This window comes from Bison bison, unplaced genomic scaffold (genome assembly GCF_000754665.1).
Source record: "Bison bison bison isolate TAMUID 2011002044 unplaced genomic scaffold, Bison_UMD1.0 scf7180017864500, whole genome shotgun sequence".
Classification (NCBI taxonomy): domain Eukaryota; kingdom Metazoa; phylum Chordata; class Mammalia; order Artiodactyla; family Bovidae; genus Bison; species Bison bison.
The window spans coordinates 5,974,233-5,988,450 of NW_011495059.1; the positions used below are offsets into that span (position 1 = coordinate 5,974,233).

Genomic DNA, 14,218 nt, shown 5'->3' on the forward strand with positions numbered 1-14,218 from the left:
CCAGGGTCTCCTCACTTCTTGTCACTCCCCCTTCAAGTCCCCTCTCCACTCAGCAGCCAGAGTGACCTTTTTAAAACATGAATTGTATCATGTCACGTTCCTGAACATTCCCCTGGCTCCCCACCACATTTAGTACCAGATAAAAAAAGTCTTAACGTGATGCCTTCATGGTCCAGCCCCATCTTACCCTCCTCTGTCATGCTCCATGCTGCCCTGCTCTAGTTTCTTTTTAATTTTATTTATTCATTTATTTGGGTGTACAGGGTCTTAGTTGCTGCACACGAGATCTTTGTTGTATCATGTGAGATCTAGTTTCCTGACCAGGCATCAAACCCAAGCAACCCTGCATTGGGAGTGCCAAGCCTTAGCCACTGGACCACCAGGGAAGTCCCAACCCTTCCACTCTTTATGTGACTAGCTCCTGCTCATCCTTTATGCCTCCTTGTGGAAGTTACTACCTTGTTTCTGCCTTGCTTATCTCCTTACAGCAACCTTGCAAGGAAGATACTGACATCCCCACTTTTGACAGAGGAGGAAGCCAGCCCAGCAGCCCTCCCGGCAGCTTGTATGGTGTAGATCCCTCCCTTTAGTGTCTTTGCATTTCTCCCTTGATTTTGTCCTTCGTAGCACTCGTCACAATTGGCGATCATTCATCCGTTTATTTGTCTTAGCTAAGGTCTGAGACCTTGGGTCTTTCCGCAGTTGACCATAAGCCCCTCATGAAGGCAAGGAAACACGTGTATTATGAACACACATATTTTGTCCCTGTGTGCTACCACCCAGTATACCTCACCAGTGGTTGACATGTAGTCAGGAACTCATGAATACTTATTTGACTTAATGAGTGTCTAAGTTTTATTCTTTTCAAGTGGCGACTTGATCGCAGATATTTGGTTTCAAGCCTTTATGGTCTGCTGCAATCACGTCCTCTTCCCTTTCAGGTCCTGAACGTGCTGGATCTGTGCGTGGTTGTTCTGCAGTCCCACAAGAACCAGCTGCTTCCCTTGGCTCATCGGGCATGGCCCTCGCTCGTACACCGACTCACCAACGATGACCCCCTGGCAGTGCTCAGAGCCTTCAAGGTACCTCACCAGAGCCCCACTGCCATCAGTCATAGGGATGGGGAGATGTAAGCTGAAAGCTCAGCAGTGTTTTGGGGGGATTGGTTCTCTTTTTATCTGATGTGACCTACTATACCTTGAAGAAAGTACAGAAAAATAAGAAAAGCACAGAGAAAAAGAAATGAAAGTCAGTTTCCTTTTGAATTTGAAGCAGAATGAGTGAGCTAGTAGATGAAAGGGCCACCAGTATCCACTGAGCACCTCCTGTGCCCCAGGCAGCATGCTTGGCAGTTCTCCATGTGTGAGCTCATCTTACAACACCCTTGCAAGGAAGATAATAACATCCCCATCTTTGACAGAGCAGGAAACAAGCCCAGAGATATTAAGGAACTTTCTCAAGATCACACAGCTAGGGACTTCCCTGGTGGTCCAGTGGTTAAGAATCCGCCTGCCAGTACAGGAGACAGGTTCAATTCCTGGTCCCGGAAGATCCCACATACCTCAGGGCAGCTAAGCCCTTGTGCCACAACTACTAAACCCACAGTCTGGGCCCAGGCTGCACAACAGGAGAAGCCACCACAGTGAGAAGCAACGAGAGGGTAGGCCCCCACTCAGCACAGCTAGAGAAAGCCCTCACACAGCAGTAAAGACCCAGATAGTCAGTGATAGAACCTGAGTCTGTGAGTCACCGCAACTAGAGGGTAGCCCCCCACTCAGCACAGCTAGAGAAAGCACTCACACAGCAGTAAAGACCCAGACAGTCAGTGATAGGACCCGAGTCTGTGAGTCACCGCAACTAGAGGGTAGCCCCCTGCTCAGCACAACTAGAGAAAGCCCTCACACAGCAGTAAAGACCCAGATAGTCAGTGATAGGACCTGAGTCTGTGAGCTCATGCCCACCTCTGTGCATGGCACAAAGAGTCAAGGTGAAGAGGCCGAGGGTCTGCAGTCTAGCAGTGGGCATCCTCTGTCCAGCTGAGCAGCTCTGGACAAAGCTTGCGGCCACCCAGCCCACCTTTCTCATAGTTGTTGTCAAGGATAAAATGGGACTATTTGATGAAATGCTTCAAAAAGGTAAAAGCCCTCTGTGTATGCATGGTATTATTCTCCCTGAGTTAGTTTGGCTTATGTTAGCACACATATTTTGGCTTATTTATTTATATCCTTCCTTGTTCTAAAAAGCACTTAAGGCAGCTTACAGAGATACATTTACCATGGCAAGCTAACATAAATTAGAAGTGAGTGAGCAAGATAAGGCAAAGAAAAAAAGATGTGTAGGGATATAAAATGAAGCCAGGGATGCAACTGATATACTTGGCAGAAGTATATTGTGTTTCTGTAAGATTCTTTAACATATACTGGACCAAAATGCAAGCTTACATTGATAACATACAAAATTGTTAATGTATTTTCAAAAGCAAAATGTGCAAGGTGACACACAGATGTGTTGGTGGTGGGGCGGGGTGGGGAGAGAGAGAGAGAGGGAAGAAGAGAAGTTAGGGGAAGGGAGGAGGAAGGAGGTCTTGCTCAAATTGTACTCAGCTGTGCTGTTTCCTTTAAGAAAATTAATAGGTTATCTGAAATGACAGCAAGTGTGGAAAAAAATATAAAGGTGTATGCACTGTAACTGAGGCTGCTTTCCCACTGCCAGACCCATTGGTGACCCTTGAGCTCCGTCAGGCCTTGTGCAGCCCAGCTGAGGGTGCTGAAATAAGTGCCTCGTTCTCTACAAAGTCAGCAAATGCTCTCTGTGCTGGATATGCCTTGCTTACCAATTTTTAAAGAAATTCTTATTATCCTGTACACTCAGTCCTGTGCAGTGGGGCAAAACGTTTCAATATGTTCTGCTAGAGAAAGTTTAAAACGAGACATGCAAAGAGACTGCCTGTTGTGAAAGTTGGAATGAGGATGATGTACATAATAGATTGTGCCACGGAACAGAAGGAACTCTGACTCAGCTCTGCCCACCAGGGTCCCTGCCCAGACCCAGCCAAGGACCTCGGCCAGTCACTGCCCTCCCGACACCTGCACATGGCAGCAGCTGAGCTGGGCCTGGGCTCCTGGGCCTGTTTGTGTGTGTTCAGCCAACTCTTTCAGAGTTAAAAAGCACAAGTCTTTCCTTCAAGGGCTGTTAGGAAGATTCGAGAGATGATCTATGTGAACTGCTTTAAGCTCTTGGTTTTTTTTTTAACAAAAAAGGACGGAAAATTCAGGTATTAACCATATTATTCATCCAACCCAAGATTCCTTTGAATTATTCTCCACGTAATCTGTATTTATGGATAGAAGCAGCCATGCCTCGGGAACAGAGACCTCCGAATTCATAACTGTCAGAATCACAAACCGTGGGCAAGGAATTAACAGCAATAATTCTATTTTTTTTTTTCCAAGCAGAGACTGAGATGAAATTGAATTACCAAACATTCTCCTAAACGCTCTTGCTGCCTTAGCAATGTTCAGTCACCGGATTAGGGACTGTTTCCGCAGGTTTTGCGTACCCTGGGAGGCAAGTGTGGCGATTTTCTAAGGAGCCGGTTCTGCAAAGATGTCTTGCCAAAGCTGGCTGGCTCTTTAGTCAGCCAGGCTCCCGTCAGTGCCAGAGCTGGACCAGTTTACTCCCACACGCTGGCCTTCAAGTTGCAGCTGGCCGTCTTACAGGGCCTGGGCCCCCTCTGTGAGAGACTGGACCTCGGTAGGTACCAGCCCGTTTCGCCTGGACCCACACCCCATCCTCTCTGTCTCACCCGCTCTGTTGCCCTCTTTACTTGGCCCTGCTCCCCTCATCTCCCTTCCTGTGCACATCCTTCCATCTCACTTTGGCCTCATTTATCCGTTTACCTTGCTGTGTTTTTTGACTTGGGGATGGAGTATAGAGCCCATGCATCTTGCCGGGCTGTTCCAGTTTCATGCAACAGCAGTGGGTTACTGCTCATCCCTGACGAAGTCTGAGGGCCAACGCTTGTTTTGTTTTTCCTCTCTGCAGGTGAGGGTGACCTGAATAAAGTGGCGGATGCCTGCTTGATTTACCTCAGTGCCAAACAGCCCGTGAAATTACAAGAGGCGGCCAGGAGGTACGTCTGCTTGATCACCTGCATCTCTTTTACGTTTGTCCTAAATTATGGATGATTTGCTAATGGTGAGCAGAGTGGAGGCATTTCTGCTCCTTTCTCTTCTCTCTCTCCTCGCCAGGTTAAGATGGGTTCTTTAACTGTGCCAACATCCAGAGATGGCATTTTGACTAGATGCCTTTCTCTTTGAAAGTAACCTTTTCCTCTGCTGCAGTATCAGCAACAGTTCCAAAGGGGCCAGAAGCATAAAGACAGTGTCCTGGACGGGAGCAGGCAGAGGGTGATTGGCTTCTAGCTCTCCTCCCTGGTGACCCTGGCACCTCTCTCTCAGCTCCCCCACTCGCAAAGCAAAAGCATTGGGTTATTGATCTACCAAACCTTGGCTCCACAGAATGTCTGAATGGTCTTCAGGTGCCACAGACCCTCACAAATCGTATGCAGCATTGTGTGTGTGTGTGTGCAAGCAGACACGTACATGTCTTTCTCTAGATGGAGTCTACATCATTCATCTGATATATAATAGGAGTCTGTGAACCAAGAATTATTCAAAACCCCTAGACTAATGATTTAAAGGGCCTTTTCAACTCTGAAATTATGTGATTCTCATTTCTAAAAGATTTGCTTATTGAAGAATAGCTCTACTGCCTTCAACAGAAGAACCTATGTCTGGTTCCGAGAGTCCTAAGGAATATTCAGCAAAAGCTAAAACTGAGCACAGCAGCCTTCCCCCGACTTGAGACCCACAGTGCACCCTGACCCTCCTCTCCCGAGCCCTCCTTCTAGCCGGCAGCAGCCTGCGCCCTGGAACTGCCATCTTTGGATGTCTGCAGCGGAGGTGAAAGCTGGCCGGTCTGCCTGGCACTGCCTTCTGCCCTGGGCCTTACAGTTCCACCTCCCCAGGCAAAGAAACAGCCCCTCCAACTCCATCAGTTTCTGGAAATGTGCCCCTAATCTTCCTTGGTGGGCTCAGTGTCGCCTCACTCCCTGAAGGGCTGGAAGGCTGCTCTCTGTCTGTGAGTGAGGAAAGCCCACTTGCTCCCTTATAAACCTTGCACTCTCTGGGAGTGATGGAAATATCTCTTCGAATTGATTTATTATCCTTTCCAGTTTTCTGCTCTTGATTTCCCCAGTTCCCTTTTTTCTTTCTGTCCCTTTCCTGTCACATCCTCTAGGCCCAGAATCAGTCATGGTTTCTCGAGCGCAGGGGCGCATCTCAACCAGCTTCTTGTCCCCAGACATTCTCGTTCCTTAAAGATGAAAATCGTCCTCCCCCAGGCAGAGTCCCTGAAGCTAATTGTGCTCTGATTTAAAGTACAACTCATGAACATGATGGATCCATCTGGAAGCAGATTCTTCTGGGTGTCTGCTACAATCGAGAGTCTGAAAGGTCTGGTTTTTCTCATCTCCCATCTCATTCTACTTTTCTTCCACCCTCCCCATAGCTGTCCTTCCAATTCAGACCCATCAAACAGGGTAATATTCACAATTCATTATCTTTTCATTTCTAATTTTTTTTTTTTTTTGCCACTGAAAGCAATCAAACCCAGACTGGACCTTGCTGACTCTTGAGTTGGAATTCCAGGTGCCTCAGGAGGAGGCGGGTGGGGAAGGAGGAGGTTGCTGCCAGCCTGATCGAGGTGCCTTTTGTTTGCTCCACCGCATTCCACTCAGGGTTGAGTCAGATGACCTCCTTCTGCCGGGCGGGCCAGGCGGGGAGGAAGTACAAGGTTGATTGCTTCACGAACGCATCATCTGCAAACTTATTTTGAAGTCAGGGGAAAAAAATACCTGTGTTGTCCTTGATCCGGAGCTGATTTGGCATCTTGATTCAGAAATTAATAAGCTCTCTAAATGGGAGAAGAAGCGTGAGACAATAGGCAACCTGGTCCCTTTGTGAGTCTGATTGCAGAGCAAAGCAGGGAGAAGGGTGGGCCAGTGAGTATGAAAGCAGTCAGACCTCCAGGGACTAACGAACGAGGTCCCCTGAGTGAGACACAGGCCCCAGCTCAGCAAATGGCCGCACATCCATCCTGTTGTTTGTCCTTAATTCTCCTCTTTCCTTCACATGCCGCATCCGTTCCAGAAGTGAAGCCTGTCTATCTAACTTGCAATATCTCTCTTAACACTGTCTGCTTCTCCTTACCTCCAAGCTGCCAGGCCAGGCACCCTCATCTCTTTACGATCCCCTGCAGAAGCCTCACCCCAGCCCCCTGCTTCCACTCCTGCCCCTCAGTGTTCCGCCCCAACAACTGTCAGTGACACCCCTACCCACTTGGGGGAGAAGTAAAGGTGGTGTGTTCTTTGCCAGCGCCCATAAGGGAGTTCTGTAGCCAGAGGGTTACAAAAACTCCAGTCTCAGCTCCGTATTCAAGAGAACTAGTACAGACTAGAGCCGTTCAGAGACGCCCCAGCTCCCTCCAGGGCAGTGACTTCCTGGCACCGGGCAGGTGACTGGCTGGGCTGTGGTAGGGCTGGTGAGGATACCTGGGAGGGCAGGTGGCTGCTCTGAGCCCACCCCCACCCCAACGCAGAAAGGAGATGGAGGAGCAGCTGTGTCTGTAGGTCTGGCAGGTGGGGGTTCGGTGAGACCTCGGCAGGGTGGCCTGCCTCATGTGGGGATGGAGGCAGACTCAGCAGCTCGAGGCAAGTTCCCCTTTGCGTGTATTCACGGTTGGATTTTTCCTTCCTCCTGTTTGCTCCTCCTGGCTCCAAAGAATGACCAAGCCTGTGTTTGCTTTTTTAATTTGTCATATTAAATATAGCCTTTGTGGCAGGCTTTTACATCCTGGCTGTAAACTCTAGAAATGGAAATTGATCAGGGGGTGTTGATATAACCAAGGCCATAAATGCTAAGAACGGAGATGCCATTCCAGTTTAATGCTTTTATCTAGCGAATGTGCCTTGTAAGGAGGAACATAAATCTTGCAGCTTGGTTGGGGGAGGGGGCGGGATGGGGGGCATGGGGGTGGGTGGTAGGAGTAGGGGTATAATCTTGCTGTTTGTTACCACCAGGTGTCACTGTTAACTGGCTGTGCAAGAGAAAATACCAACCCTCCCAGAGTTCACCTAGTTAAGTGATTTCAGTGGGTAACAAATGAGAAAACCATGTTTGGGGTGTGGGAGGAGGGGTCAGCATGTCAGGAGCTATAAATAAGGCCCAGTCCCTGAGAATAAGCACTGGAGTACAGAATAACACGTTCTCTCAGCCACGCCCCCGTCTCAGCCTTGGAGAACTTAACTGACATCAATTCCCCAGTGGCCCCAGTGGCCTTTGAGGCACCTCCCGGCATGCATTGGGCCTCCACGGTTCTGTGCCTTTCTGGCCACGGAGCTTTTCCTTCTCCTACATGAAAGGAATCTGAGATGAGCACGCATTCCCCCAAATTCCTGTGTTTTTCCTTCCAATCAGTACATGCTCTCAACCTGGTTCAGTTCAGCTCCATTAAACCCACACTCCTCAGGCCTCTCTCCGAGCAGCCTCTGAGGTTCCCTGTCTTTTGCATATATCATCCAGTCAGTCTCCCACCCTCAGGCTAAACAGAACTAGAACTGGGCAATATCTGTTTTTTCAAACTTGGAAGCCCATGCCCAGCAAGGGAGGGACAATGCTTTCAGGCCACCCAGTTTCCACCCCCACAGTCCTAACTCCGCCTGTCACTCTGAGGTGCCAGGTGGGGGTGCAAGGTGCCAGCAGTTAGTGACCAGCTGGTACACCTCCTGGTTGGGCAGGTGTGGGATGCTGTGGTTCTTGATGCGTGTGGTGGGAAAGGGAGAGAGCCTCCCCCATCTACCTCTCCTGGACATTGTGTAGACAGGCCCGGGGCTGCAGTCCTGGACGCAGGCAAACCCAGGTTCACATCTTCCTAGCTCTGCGACCTTGAGCAGGTGGCTTCGTTTCCTTGCCCCTCATCTCCTTTCCCTGTAAACCGGATTTGGTGATAACAGCTTCCTTCCGACATGTCACGCCAATGCTTAGCATTAGTGTGTAAGACTCCACTCGGCAATCATTCATGCTGCTGATTGACTGAGTAGCTACTCCGTGCCTGGCACTGTTCCAGGCATGAAAACTAGAGGGGAGCAGGAGAGAGAAGGCCTGCGCCCTCATGGTGCTCCCATTCTGGAGTTAACATTTGTTTGTATGTGCACACCTGTGTGGAAAACGTTAGTCGCTCAATCATGTCTGACTCTTCTGTGACCCCATAGACTGTAGCCTACCAGGCTCCTCTGTCAATGGAATTCTCCAGGCAAGAATACTGGAGTGGGTAGCCATTGCCTTCTGCAGGGGATCTTCCTGACCCAGGGATCAAACCAAGGTCTCCTGTGTTATAGGCAGACTCTTTACCATCTGAGACACCAGGGAATCATCCATGTGGGGAGATATATAATTTGCCAAATATATGATATGTTTTGTATTTGTTACACATACATGTATACCCTTGGGCATGGTATTTTTGTTGGAAGCCTGCTTCATCTTGACTGAAATCTGAAACGGGGTATTCACCTCAGAAGGATCTTTTTCTTAAATCTTATGTACTTATCTTGACTGCACCTCGAAGCACGCGGGATCTTGGTTCCTGAACTGGGGACAGAACCTGTGCCCACCGCAGGGGAAGTGCAGAGTCTTAACCACTGGGCCTCAGGGAAGTCCCTGAAAGGTCTTTTTCATGTCAGTTGTTAAACCTTTCCCTTACCACTTTTGCTTGAGCAGCCAGGACCAAGTTTGAATGCTCATTTACTGACTGACTTCCCCGCATTCTTTCTAGCAGTAGGATCTCAGCCCATCAAAGATGCAGCCGCTGCCTCAAACCCTGGACGAACTCAGACTGGCAGAGGCTTGTTCATTTCATCCCCGTCAGAGCCCCAACTCCTCTTTACCCACATGTGGGCTTATTATATTTGAATGGATCAGCAGCCACAGAGGTGATCCGTTAGTTCAGCTGAGCTTGAAATTAGCAGCTCACCCCCTTAAATGGTGTGGGCAATGTGTTTGAGCTTGGGCTGCTGAGCTGTTTCCCCCTCAGACTACACCCAGCATGGAAATGAGGGCACTTCTAATATTTTCCCTTTTGATATTTGATTAATGGTGGACAAATCCAGACCCAGTAGTTAGCTTTCCTATTATCCATCTTTTGTCAGGCACTGCTGCTTTTCAAGTCTCATTGTTCTAAAAATGCACTCAGATCTGAGGCTGTTCACTGTGTGGATATAGGCATGATTTCCTGGTGTCAGAGATAAGAGACATCTGCCATGCAAATTACAAACGAAGAGGGTTGCTGGGTTTCAGATCAGAAGGCAGGGACCTCTGTGCCACCAATTAAATCAAACGCTACCAGTCCTTCCCCTGCTTTCTCGGTGTTGTCACATGACTGATAATCTGCCAGGGTCATCCATTCTACCACCCAGTGGTAAAGCCCAGTGTGGGGCCTGCATGCACACTTATATGTGCCGTACTGGGTCGGGAACCATGATGCTCATGATGGGAGATCGAGCCTGGTAGCTGGACAGCCTGCACCAAGTAGATTTCAGATATCAGAAGCCTTGGCCGACTACAGAGTGGTCATTTCATCCCTTTGCAGGGTCTGAGGTCTGTCTTGAACACCTAAGAAGCAGGAATGAATGTTGACAATCTCAGTGCTTAGTGAAGTAGCCAGGGACATGGCCTCAATTGTCTTATTATATATGTATTTATTCAAAAGATGCTTTAGAGTCTCTTATTCGCCAGATACTGTGCTGAGAGTTCAAAGGTAAAGACCACGGTAGAGTTGGCCTCACATGACTGCTTAGCAGTGGTATCACCTTGGGCAAATTAATTTCCTTCTGGAAGTCTCAGTTTCCTCATCTGCAAGACTAGAATAAGCATATCTTTTTTTTTCTGCATGATAAAATTATTACAAAGATTTAGCAAAGTCATGTATATTAGTCTATAGCACAAAATGTCAGCCCAAAGTAAAAACTCAATCATTATCATTATTTAAACTTCTTCCTTATTCCAAAAAAGACCTTGAGTATCTTACAAACTGAAGTGTATGCAACAAGGTAAATAAGAACTGAAGACATTTTTTAAAGGAAAAATAAGAAGAGGGGAAACAAAGTGAAGCCAGGGCTGAGGTTCATTTGTAAAACACAGACTTGGAGCTCTTCACCTGTGCTAGAGATGAGCCTGCAGCAGGCTCTGGGCTTCCTAACACAGGAGGCAGAGAGGGAGACATGCCTGCTGTGCGACTTCCAGTCATCACTGAAGTCAGAACAGAAAGCTTTTAGAAGGCAGCCCTCTGGAATCCCCTTGGTACTAAACCCTGAGAAAATGCACCCCCTGGGTCATCTTAAAAGAACACTAGGTACCTTTGTGACTGATGACTCCTAACATCCTTGCAGTAAATACAGAAGTATTTCCTAGAGCTGTTTCTTACAGCTCCATCAGTGGAGGCTGCTGGCTTGGTGCCCAAGCGTGGGTTCAGGAAAAGAGTTTGAGGGTGGCAGGGAAGGGGGTGCAAAACAGGTAGGCTACCAGGAAGATGTCTTTTTCTGCAAGGGTGTGAATCTTCCAGGGAGGGTCAGGAAACTCGGCATGCAGCCGGAAAGTACAGACGGGCAGGGCCACTTTGAGATCCATGCCCAGCAGCGTTGCCATCATGGGATCTGGGCTGTCAGTGGGGCCTGGAGCCGTAAGAGCTGGCCAGATGGGAAGGACTGCTTTTAAATCCGGCCCCAGTGGGATTTAAACCCTTCTCGGCTCTGGCTTATTTTTGAATTGTCGGTAACAGATTGGGCCTCTCAGTGCCATATCTTTTTAAATATGCACAAAGCCATGGAGTCATTCCACTGCAACTATGATACTCTGTCTTGTGATACTTTAGGGACTGCATTAGCATCGTAAGCTTTCACTAGTGTTTATGGTTTTAATTCCTATCCCGGTTGCATTTAAAAATGTGTTTAATACCGGGCTCTGCATGAGTGTGCGGGTTGGCGATCGATAGATGAATGGCTGTGAACAGGTAAATATAGTTAAGTCGAACGAGTATGTATAGCTGCAAAGGCAATTGGTGGTATTTATTTGGAGAGTAAATCGTTGCTCCAAGTCATAATCCTCCATTTCCAACATTTAGAAACAAAAAAACGGCCTCTGTGCAGGGGAAGATAGCTAAATTGAATAGCAAGAAAGGACAGGCTTGAAATACTGGTTAACCAATGAAGCGAGACCCATTAGAGTAAATTACCGAGTATGGAAGCATCGCCCCACTGCTTTGCTGACTCCAACACGTGGATACCCTTAGCATCCGTTTATTTAAAAGGAAACGCACAGCCTCATTTGTAGCGTCAGCATGTACTGAGTCAGCAGGTACAGAATCATGGGAGAGGAGGTGGCCGGAGCAAAGAAGAATGTGGCGGCTGTTCTGCCAGAAAGGGAACCACAGGGAAGCCAAAATCACTTTGCAGTATGCCTGCTTTCCAACAAGTGAGTTTATCCTCCAGTTGCCTTTAGTTGCACCCACATTGAGACAGCCTGTGTCGTGTCCCTAAGGAGACGCCCTGAGTAACTTCTTTCAGTGCTCCAAATAAATAAATAAATAAACCTCTCAGAGCCACAAGTTCTTTACCACTGGCATTTATGCAGACAGCTCATGAGAGCATTTTATAAATCCAGAAGGAGACAAGGAGCAGCAGATCCCTCAAGCAAGTAATTGACAGAGAAAGAATAGCCTGTCACCCAGGAGAACTGGGAGCACTGAATTTCAGTTACGGTTTATTTAGCTTTGCCGAGCCTCGATTGGCCGGCGGTTTTCTAGAATTCCCCTTGAAGCCAGCGCGGTCTAGCACGAGATGGTGAGGACACACTCCATAATATTCACGTCTTCAGCAGGAGGGTGTCTTTTTGGTTCTGCCCCACTTGGGATGGACAGGCCCAGGACTCAGCCCCCAGATTTGAGAACTTCTGGGGCATGTTGGAGCTGGAAGGGGCTTAGAAGCAATCTCACTGATGTCCAGGAAAGACTTGCGGGTCCCCACCTCAGGAGTCCTTCCCCGGCTCCGGCCCAGCCGTGACCTGAGCCTGGCCCTCTTCATGTCACACTGTGGGTGTCTGTGGTCCGTCTGTCCTCCCCCACCAGACAGGGAGCCCTGAGGCCAGAGCCTTCGTCCACCCATCTTTGTGTCCCACACACACCTGACACAGCTCCCTGCGCTGGACCAGGTGCCAGTAAACATTTGGTGAACCACACAGGGATGGGACCAGACCCAGCCAATCAGATTCCAGCAGCACGTTTCCCAGCCCCCCAGGCGCCCTCACCCCTGGCTTTGTCACTCAGAGCACCTGATATTGATCGTAAAGGAATGAGTCGCTTCTGTTGGTTTGGTGTCTGGAGTTTATTAGGTACTTACTGATACCCGTCAACTGTAGATAGGGCTGAAGTACAGGGAAATGGCTGCCTGCATGAAGTGAAATTCAATAAAACCGCATTTTAAGTGAAAAATCAGTATAAACACCAGGCTTCTTTGCCATGGAAACAGAGGTTGCTTAGAAACTGCCTAACGGCGAGTTCTAAATTTTTTAAAGTCAAGTTATCATTTAAGCTACACGGCCCTACAGGTTATTGAGAGATAATCACTCGCCTCAGGACACTCGGAGGCAGGAGGCCCAGCTGAGTGCCTCCCAGAACTCTGGGGACCAGATAATCTCTTGATAACTGTGCTCCCTGGAGCCACCGATTTGGGCCTGGGGGAAAGAGAAAGAAATTTTTGTGCAGGAGTTAAATGGTGTACATATATATATATTTTTAAAGTATTTTTCTTTGGGCTTGAAAAAAGATGGAGTTGGCCATTTGGCGTGTTCACCAGCCATCCCGGCCATGTCTCAAGATGTATTGGGAACATTTTCCAGGCAGTTACTCCAATCAATTCAAAGCTGAGGTCTCCTCTTTGTCTTTCATCTTTCGATTATGCAGAAGGATGCTTTCAGGGTCTTTGGCTTTCTGCCTTTCCCTGTCTGGGTGCCCGTCTCCCCAAAAAGGCCAGGAACCTGGCCTGGGACAGGGTGATCCTAGAGGCTGGAGCAAAGCTGGGCCTCTGAGTAGTCAGACAACACCTCCTGGGTCTCAGGCTCAGCTCCCAGGGCCTCAGAGTGAGCGAGGGTTTGGGTTCAGAATTTGTCAGTGTTTAGAGTTCAGCAGGTCGCATGTCTTTTGCCAAGCAAAGAGCACAGCTCTGCCTACCAGGCACCTGGCACAGTTGAACGGCGCAGTAATTGCTCGCGACCTCAGGCACATGGAGGGCAAAGAACAGTGCATTCATTTCTTCCTGAAAATAATGGGCAAAATTACAACCCCAGTGGCTGAGAATTGGGACCCCTACCAAGTCAATATGAAGGAAATTATGACTGAAGCAAAAGACAAATGTTCTGCCCTTTTCAGAGCATCTGAGAATTTTCCATGGTGTGGCAGTCCTGCTGGGGTTGGTAGTGATAATTATTCCTGAGACACACACACTCTTTCTGGAAGGAACAGTTGTTTTCATCATACACTTCAAAGTGTTTTCCTGCACCTCATCTCCTTAGAGCCTCCGAACAAACCTGTGAGGAGGGTGGGGCCAGTGTGATTATTTTCCTTTGGAGAAAAAGGAAAACAGGTTCACAGAGGCAAAATAATTTGCTTCCAGACGCAGAGAGAAGAAACCTGCATTGCCAACCTGCCATTCTGGGGATTCTATCACTTTAGGAGCTCAAGAATGAGACCCAAAATAATTCTTCCAAGAGTTTGGCCCTGGCTTCTAGAAGAAGATGAACTTTGCACGTGATTTTTCCTTTGCTTCCCCGTTAGTGTCTTATTTAGGGTTCTCGAAGGGCAGAGAGAGTGGTTTCCTTCCTTTTCCTTTCCTGCCAACGAATATAACACCCGAATTTAGCAAGTTAAAAAGGGATGCCGAAAATGAACTTCAGCTTTGCAGAACAGAGCGGTGACTGAACTGGGCTGCAGCACCACTTGGCTGGGTGTCGCCCAGATCAAAATACTCCTTGAAGTTGAGAGTGTGCACCCATGCTATCGCTTGAAGAATTGTTCCAGTTCTTGAAGGAGGAGAAAAAAAAAAATCAAATGA

General features: G+C 48.2%; 1 protein-coding gene across 3 annotated transcripts in view; it reads left to right on the forward strand.

Moving 5' to 3' along the window:
* TTI1 (TELO2 interacting protein 1) overlaps nucleotides 1–14,218 on the forward strand; it is a 41,932-nt gene that overhangs the window by 24,522 nt on the left and 3,192 nt on the right. For all 3 annotated transcript variants that reach the window (XM_010829172.1, XM_010829174.1, XM_010829173.1), the window contains 3 exons: nucleotides 942–1,082; nucleotides 3,549–3,753; nucleotides 4,045–4,132. In XM_010829172.1, the coding sequence (XP_010827474.1) occupies nucleotides 942–1,082; nucleotides 3,549–3,753; nucleotides 4,045–4,132 (434 nt within the window). The remainder of the gene's footprint in view (nucleotides 1–941; nucleotides 1,083–3,548; nucleotides 3,754–4,044; nucleotides 4,133–14,218) is intronic.